This window comes from Thermomyces lanuginosus (assembly GCF_041956635.1).
Source record: "Thermomyces lanuginosus strain ATCC 200065 unplaced genomic scaffold VTN49scaffold_7, whole genome shotgun sequence".
Classification (NCBI taxonomy): domain Eukaryota; kingdom Fungi; phylum Ascomycota; class Eurotiomycetes; order Eurotiales; family Trichocomaceae; genus Thermomyces; species Thermomyces lanuginosus.
The window spans coordinates 1,141,984-1,150,132 of record NW_027192341.1 but is presented as its reverse complement, the minus strand read 5'-3'; the positions used below and the strand labels follow the sequence as shown (position 1 = coordinate 1,150,132).

At 54.1% G+C, this 8,149-nt stretch overlaps 4 protein-coding genes across 4 annotated transcripts in view; 1 reads left to right on the top strand and 3 right to left on the bottom strand.

Moving 5' to 3' along the window:
* VTN49DRAFT_7912 (uncharacterized protein) overlaps positions 1-925 on the bottom strand; it is a gene marked incomplete at both ends in the record, with an annotated part of 1,494 nt that extends 569 nt beyond the window's left edge. The window contains 2 exons of the mRNA XM_069416234.1: positions 28-753; positions 812-925. Of these exons, the coding sequence (XP_069272273.1) occupies positions 28-753; positions 812-925 (840 nt within the window). The remainder of the gene's footprint in view (positions 1-27; positions 754-811) is intronic.
* A 440-nt stretch (positions 926-1,365) lies between these two features.
* Positions 1,366-1,856, top strand: VTN49DRAFT_7911 (uncharacterized protein; the record flags this gene model as incomplete). Its single annotated transcript, XM_069416233.1, has 3 exons — positions 1,366-1,514; positions 1,565-1,703; positions 1,836-1,856. 3 exons carry the CDS (start codon positions 1,366-1,368, stop codon positions 1,854-1,856), a joined length of 309 nt encoding a protein of 102 aa, XP_069272272.1.
* A 2,511-nt stretch (positions 1,857-4,367) lies between these two features.
* Positions 4,368-5,399, bottom strand: VTN49DRAFT_7910 (uncharacterized protein; the record flags this gene model as incomplete). Its single annotated transcript, XM_069416232.1, has 4 exons — positions 4,368-4,547; positions 4,672-4,772; positions 4,844-4,942; positions 5,348-5,399. 4 exons carry the CDS (start codon positions 5,397-5,399, stop codon positions 4,368-4,370), a joined length of 432 nt encoding a protein of 143 aa, XP_069272271.1.
* Positions 5,400-6,038: 639 nt separating this feature from the next.
* The window catches only part of VTN49DRAFT_7909 (uncharacterized protein), a gene marked incomplete at both ends in the record, with an annotated part of 3,094 nt that continues 983 nt past the window's right edge, over positions 6,039-8,149 (bottom strand). Inside the window, 7 exons of the mRNA XM_069416230.1 lie at positions 6,039-6,184; positions 6,636-6,891; positions 6,974-7,214; positions 7,277-7,423; positions 7,476-7,638; positions 7,693-7,921; positions 7,996-8,104. Of these exons, the coding sequence (XP_069272270.1) occupies positions 6,039-6,184; positions 6,636-6,891; positions 6,974-7,214; positions 7,277-7,423; positions 7,476-7,638; positions 7,693-7,921; positions 7,996-8,104 (1,291 nt within the window). The remainder of the gene's footprint in view (positions 6,185-6,635; positions 6,892-6,973; positions 7,215-7,276; positions 7,424-7,475; positions 7,639-7,692; positions 7,922-7,995; positions 8,105-8,149) is intronic.

The window sequence follows — 8,149 nt, the reverse complement described above, 5'->3', positions numbered from 1 at the left end:
TTTTTAAATTAGGGTTGGGCTGCTCACCTGGCTGATTGAAAGACCCGTGCGGGACATGAACATCTGCTTATCCTCTTCAGTGGGATACGGATGGTCCAGATGTTCATGGAACCATGCTCGCAAGATGTCCGTCACCGGCTTCGGGAGATTTCCCCGTCGGCGCTTCCCTCGCGAGTCCATCGAATCCCCCATTACCCCAAAGCTAGATGCCGGTGCACTCTGCGTTGCCGGCGAATACTCCGACTCACTCGCGTACGAGCTTGAATAAGGCGTATACCTTCGGTTATCGTAGATACCATGACCATAGGTTGGCGGACCGCCTGCGCCGCCGCTGGCCGGTCGGTTGTACAATCCGTAGTCGAACCGATCCCGGTCTGAGCTGGCCCGGTGCAGGTACGCGGGCGGCGTCTGGAATTGCGACCGCGTTGACATGGAATCATCGTAGGCAGTCATCGGGCGCTCCCGAAATCGTTCCGGTGTGGTCTGGAGATCACGCAACGGAGGCAGAATTGGGCTGGGCCCTCTGGATTGAAACGGCGGTGGTCCACCGCTGGGGGGTGTCGTCGCCAGCGGAGGTAATTGTGGAGGCTGAATGGGCGGAGGCACCGATCGTGGTTTGCCATGGATATCAATTGGGCTACTGCGGTCTAACGGATGAGGAGGAGGAGGAGGAGGATGATGAGGTGCTTGGGACCGCGGCTGCGCAAAGTACGACGCCGAGTCAATCTCTTCATGCAAATGAGGTGGTAGCAACTGTAGATCACTTGTTAGCCACGTGCGCTGTCTCTCGATTCCGATGCCCTCCACCAACCTCTCGAAAAGATGGAAGAGTCTGGGTCTGTGGCACAGAGAGCCCACTCGCGTACGTCGTGGCAGCCATATCTTGACGTTGTCTTTGATCTCCTCCCTCTTGATATCGAGACATTCGTTTTCTGATGGATAGAGAGGCCTCTGTCTGGTTCGGCCTGCTGTCCCTTTTTTTTTTTTTTCTTCCCAGCCTATCAAAAACTTTTCATCCGGCGTGGTGATGATCTAGATCAGCGGGTGACGCAGATTCCCCGACAACAGGACCAGGTAGGAAAAGAATGTCAAAGGGGACGATAAAAAGAAACACTCGAGATAATGCAAGATAAGAGGACACTGTCAACCGTGGGAAGATAAAGAGGAAAAAGAAGGGAATCAATATGCAAGCATGAGAGGCACGTAAGCACGGGCCGCAATCCTTATAGAATCTGCGTGTTTAAACTCATAGTCGCCGAGTCATGGCAAACCACGGTGACTGGAAAGTCTAAACCACATCAGCCCATTTTTCCGGTTTACGTCGTGGTCAAAGTATGGTCGCCGAACTACAACTGAATCAAGGTTATGCAAGGCCGTCCCAGGGACCGTCCAAGCTTTGCCGAAGTATTTTGGCGGCGGGCCAGTCGTCGTGCAGAACTGGGCGATCGAGCACGAAGGGCACGGGCGGGCCTGATGGTTCTGGGAGCGAATCCCGAGTTTGGGCCCCATCAATTGTAACATGGTTTGAGAGAAGCCCATGAGGAGAGCGAAACAGACAGGACAGGACAGACAACAACCGCGCGCTGGCCACAGTGGGGGGTGGATCCGGGAATACTCTAAACTCTACAGCCCAGGCGAAGGGCGAGGGCGCCTCTCCCGGACAGGTCCAAGACGTGACGACGATCGGCCCTTCAATTAGCGCGGTGGGTATTATGAAGAGCCAGACTTCTGACCCTTTCCTGAAGGGGTTTCAGTGCTTTACAATTATTGTCGATGCGACCGGCCAGCTTTGGCACTTGGGTTGTGCAATGCAGGGACTAAGGTTCTCTTGACAGATGGATCCCCCAGGGATCTGACACCAAGCCACCTGGGGGAAGCGACGCCGATGAACGCCGGTTCGTGCGGTGCGATAGGTATTCTTGCGTTTCTTTTCCTTTTCTTATTTTTCTCCTTCGTTGCTTTTTCCCGCGTCGTGGGCCGAGGCGGACCGTGTTCGGTCCACCGGGCTGTGCGGTTGTCAGCCCAGACTTGTCCGCCTGTCAAGCCAGGGCAAATGCTTTGGTGGCACGGGGACCTTTTTTTTTCCCAGGGAAACACGGGTTTCCTCCGTGCCACCGAACGTCCGTCCCAGCGGATATAGAATGCCATGAATCATGAATGCTCCATCGGGACCATAGTGCTGCAGACCTGGAATTGCCAAGCAACGCTGAAAATTTGAGGCGGCTCCTGGCCGTGATTGGGCCCCGACTTGGACCGCCCCGACGAGGATGGACTCGTTCCTCGCCCGTCGTTGGATCATCGATAGAATGGGTGAAGCTCCGCACAATATCGTCCGTCCCTACTAGTTCATGTGCTTCCCCCAGTCTGTGCTTGCCGCCTTGTCCCTGGACCCGGTCCGCAACTCCATCATCATTGATTGATTGATTTGACCATTATGGCAAAGAGACATGTCCGACGGCTGGGACTAGCGGGGCCCTTGGCCGTTCCTTAGCTTCCCCTTCCGGTCCGAATTCGGACACGACAAAGTCTGAGCGGCGAATTCATGACACGCATAGCTGGCTGAGTTTAGGGTGTGATTTCCGCTGGTTTGGATGACGCGGTGGACTCCACTGGGGAGACCAGGGAGAGCTGGGCAGCCCGGGACAGGCTCTCGGGAAACATTGCGCAGTCCTGCGTGAGGAAAGGGAATTGGATGAGGAAGATTTGTTGAATTGCGGGGATGGCGCGCCCATTCGTCCCACAGCATTCCTGCCTCACCGAATAACTCGTGCCTACTCGTAGATCAGTTGAATGGCGGCAAAGTCAAATCCCTCCCCCAGAGCCTAAAAGGGGCAAAAGAGTCGATCATGCCCTGGATTTACGGGATCGCCGCGAACGACACGGGCGGGCCTAGGTTCGACAACGAGGACTAGGTTCAACCGAATCGCCACTAGCATCCTGACGACCTACGAGGTACTCCTCCGTCTCCGTCCGGACTTGTCACCCGCCGACCGCCGTACCCGATGCTTGGCTGGGGAGCTGCAGCCAGCACGGCTACTCCGTAGTCTGTACCGAGACTAACCTCACCTAGGTCCTTTCCCAGTGGTTGGGGATCTGAAGGGCCGATCGATCTGGCACCAATCACCATGATCCTGTATACGATTGCCTACCGTTTCTGGACAGTGCAATGGGCATGGGCCGACTACGGAGTGCCTACGGGAGGGCTTGCTTTTTCCTCTGCTGGCTGTCGATCATGAATTGAGATCTCATGCATTGGGAAAAAAAAAAAAAAAAAAAAAAAAAAAGAAAGAAAAAAAAACGGCCACACTTCCATCACGTTGTGTTTCCGGGATCTTACATGTGCTTGTAGCCCTGTAAAGCCTCTGATATGCCGCCTCTCCTTGATGACAGTCCATCACTGCCGACAACCGTTTCCGATCCCAAATCCTGTCCAAACCCATCAGTGATTGGTGGCGCTTTGTCCCTTAGTTAACTGACCTTTTCGACTTGCCACGATTTTGACATCCACCTGGTCTGATCCATGTTTCGGCCCTTGGAGGAATGAGGATCGTCCCCTGGCGGCAAATCTTTCGAGAATGGACGGGGCTGCAACGCGTGACCATCTCTCTTCCCTGGTCATGCTCCAGGCGCCGACTTGATTTGTCGCCGAGGCACTGGCCGTGACAGATTGACAGCGGCAGTCGGAAGCCCATCGCCTGAACTTTGAATTTGAATTAGGGTAATTATTCTGCTTCCTATCGAATCGATGATCACCACTGGCGGCAATTGGTCCACTAATGGGCCTCATCTTCTCCATCGGGCCATGTTCGTAGGTTACAGCATTCTTGTCACTGGACGATGCTCTCCCCGTTCGAATCCCTCACCCAGGCTTTTTTCGGCTGCGGTGTCTGTTGAACAGGGCACATGCTGATCCACGGACAACCGGCTACAAGCTTGATTTCGCCATCCGCAGGAGTGACTGCATTCCACAGGGGCTGCTTGCAGATACCGAGCCCTGGCAAACCGCCACACGCACACGATTGAGTGGCGGTGCTGATGGCATTCTCGAATGCCAATGGCCTCGGATTTGGGTTGAGAAAAAGTTACTGACGACGGCCGTGAGCGATCCCAGAATTGGGTCCCCCGGGCAGCCGCCTGCGTCACGATCAATTGTCGAGACTAGCGACTGGTCTGTCAGTGGGGATCATAGTTCATCCACTTCGCCCAATGTTTTGCGGCGGGCTCCCTTCGCCTCTCGGTCCCGTTCGCAGCTCGGACCCAAGTGGGCGGATAGGAGACTGGTTGCGCCTCAGGCAGTAAATTTTGAATTTTTTTTTTTTTTATGATTTTTTTCTTGTATTTTTTGTTCCCTTTCCGGGCTCAACCTGTCACGAGCCAGATGGCATCACCGCGTCCAACATCCTTGCCAAAAATGACAGATGCGGCTCCACTGCAAAATTGGCTCGAGCCTCGGTGGCAATGAGAAGATTGCAGAGGGGCAGATTCTGCCCGCCATTGATCCCCATCCGGGATTCCGCCCTTCTCTCCCGCTCCTCGACTATTGGAATCTGACCGTCACGACTGCTCGCAGGCGGCCGCGTCGCTCCCCAGAGCCAGGCAAGGGAGAGCAGGCAAAAGGGAAAAATCCGGCCCGAAAAGGAAGGAATTAGGGATGCCAGTCCCCACAAATACCCGCCGCTTTAGGGCTCCACCAGAGTCCAAATCATCGGGAAAGTGGAGAGTTCCTGCCCAATCGGCTTGGCCCAGGCGGGCACTCTGCAAGGGTGAATTGCCTAATTCAAATGGCGCATGCGGAAGATCCCAAGACTAGATCGATCGGGTTGATCCATCCAGCAGCAGTCACTGACTAATGCCTGCTCGACGGGGAAGCCTCCAGGATCCGGAGTGTCCCTGGGTCCCTGAAGGGCCGCCAGCCACCCTACCAAGTCACTGATCCCATCGCCTATCACTCGGAGCTCCATTTGCGCACGTCAAACTCAGCCCGGGTGGCTTGTTCGAGCTCAAAGTCTCGAGGCTGCTATTTTCGAACCGGACTGGAGGACGCGTGCTCCATATCCCCATGTGCATCCATGTGTGATGTGTCTCATAATTGGCTCTAACTTTGTATGTAATGTTTTAGCCTCTCGACGGAGCACGGAGTGGCTAACCAACTCAACGATCACATTATCCAAGATATTCAGGCCAATCAGAGCACACAGATCACGTCCCCGGAGCGGCCGCGCAATTATTCCTCAATCGTGAGGTACTGCAAATACCTAGCCTCATCAGTTCACGCAGCATAACGCGCTCATGCCCCATACTTCGTACTCGCGCACTCATTCTGTGCACAGGAGCTCCCATAACTCACCTGCCCAACTCAGCTGTGCCCCGTCCTCGGGGGCCGATGGTCTGGTTGCCATCGAATGGGCGAGAAAGGGGGAAGAACGGAGTCCAGAATGCCATTCGAGTGTCGTGGACCTGTGTGGAGCATTCGAGTTTCAAGGACGTACTCGACACACACACAGCAAAAGTCCTGTCCGCGAACCAAGGGCGCAATCTGGAGAATGGAATGCGCGGTTCTACCAGTGACGACCAAGGGCCCCGCTAGTTCTCCTGTCATGACTCATGCTAGTGCGGAACTGCTGCGAACATTCTTCCTGTAGCTGAATCTGGACTCGTTTTGACAGCAGTCAGTGGCCGCGTCTGATTGGAATCGGCCAATTGTTCCGATGTAACTACGACTAGCGGCCGGACCAGACAGGTCCTAAGAGGTAGTTGCATGTCCTCTGACCGCACCTGCAGCAATTGGATTGGGATTACGAAGCGGCTTCTGTGTCATGAAGTGTGCAATCGAAGAGGATTCACTCTTCGAACCATAACTCCGAGGTACAGGGATTGGGGCGTAAAGGCCGACATTCTGCGTCCGGAGTACAGGCAGGTGTACCATAGTATGGAAGCGGTGGCCAAATCATTCGGCCGCTAGTTCCGGGTTTAACGAGACTAGGAATAAGCTACAATGACGAGGAGCAATGGCAAAGGGACAAAGTGCGAAGAATCTCCTAGCCGCGTTCGACGTCGGCGGATTCGGCGCGTCTCCCTGCCGAATTGGGTTCCTGGTTTGGTCCCCTTGACTGCTGCTGCTGCTGCCGCCGCCGCCGCCGCCGCCGCTGATCGGGGCGGAGCAAAGGTACGGACAGCTGACGTGCTACGCGTCATCAAAGTGACATGGCCATTGGACCTTGGGGAGCTTACGAAACAAGAAAGGGAATAGGTTCACTTGGGGAGGGAGTTAGGATGGGGGTTTACGGAGAGTTGATTGGACAAATGACGGAATGAGAGCACAAATCCGATCAGGATGGATTGACTTCAATAGTGTCGATTTTAGTTTGGGATCTTCGTGCCCAACAAGGCTAACACCCCATAGCCGAACTGTCAAGAAACCACGTGGACAACGTGAAAATCACTCCACTATGGATCAACCTAAGCTACAAAAAAGACGAATGAGAGACTCCACTCAATATATGTACACTCGGAGATTCCTGCAAAAAAAAAGTTCCCGATTTTGAGCTCTCTGAGAAACCCCTGAGTTCAGAAAAAATTGTCTCCTGACATCGCCTGGTGATGAGAGGAATCCCCTCACGCCGACGCACACAGACCACTCTTGGCCAGCTGGGAGCTGGGATAGAGCACGCTTGGCAGTCCGCCCGACAAGGGCACGTCGACCGCCCCGCTGTCCCCCGCAGTCACGGTCTTGCAGGAGATGACATCTGTCAATTCCGTGCCGGCCTCGAAGCCAGTTCCCGGAATGGAGACAGTCCGGTCTCCGCCGGAGGCGCCTTCATTGCTCAGGACAGTAACGACGCCGCCCCGGTTAATGGCAAGGGTCGAATCGTCTTGGTAGATGACCTTGGTCTTTTTTTTTTTTTGTTTTGTTAGCCGAATCTTAGGTTTTCTCCGGTGAAAAATTTTTCGAAAAGTTTGTTATTGTACTCACCTTGGAGGAGGTGAATTCCGGGTTCTGGCTGATAGCCAAGTTGCGGATGCCATTGGCCTTCTTGATGAACTGGTACAGCTCGGCGTCGGTATTGTAGCCAGACAGCCAGACGGCCTCACGATTTGTGGGATCGTGATCACCGGCGTAGTGCTGCTCCTGGCCCGCGTAGATGATCGGAATACCATCCGAGAGGATGATGAAAGCGAGACCATTCTTGGCGAGAGCAAGGTCATCCGTGTACCTGTTGTTGTTGTCCGTGTCAGCATCCCCAATCGATGAGGGCTTCAAAAAGAGTGTCCATACGAAGCAAAGCGAGCAATGTCGTGATTCTCAAGGAAATTGCCGAGCAGATTGGAATCCTTGCAGCTCTCCTGCACGGTGGTGATGGCCTGAGCCAAGCCGCCGAGATTGCCGCCGACAGACTTGAATGCATCAAGCGCAGGATAGTAGCTGTTCTCATGCGTCAGTAAGCCTGATCGATGGAACTTTCGGAATCACTCACATCGGATAGTTCAGAACGCCATCCAGCACTTCCTGGTATGGGCAGGTGTACGCTGGGTCACCGTTGAACACCTCGCCGACGGCGTACACGCCAGCAGCTTCGTTGAAGTCGGGCCAGAAATCTTTCTCCACGTGCTTAACGGTGTCGACGCGCAGACCATCGACTGTCGATTTCAGTTAGAGCAAGCCCTAAAGCGTTACCGCGGGAACAATCATACTGGAGTAGTTCGCCACCAGGCTCTTGATCCAGTCGTTGAAAAACGTCCGAACCTGAGGATTGGTGGTGTCCACGTCGGGCAATGTCGTCGGAGTATCGGCCAGCCAGCATTGTTCGACTTCTTCCTGGTTGTCGTAGTCCTCAATGAGACAGAACGGGTGGAAGTAATCCTGGCTGTTCAGAGGATTGAAGATCGAGTAATCCACCTCGCTATGAGAACCGCCGTAGCCCTAAACGCGAAATGTTAGCGTGCGCCTTTTTTTTTTCCTTCTTCGCGTTTCCCAGGTATGTAGATGGTCCGTACAAAGTGATTAGCCACGACGTCGACCATGAGAAGCATCCCACGGGCGTGAAGGGCATCAGCCAGGGCTTTCAAGTCATCGGCAGTGCCGAATTTCGAATTCAGAGAGTATCTGTTTCAAAAAAAAAAAAAAAAAAAAAAAAAATAAACACCGACT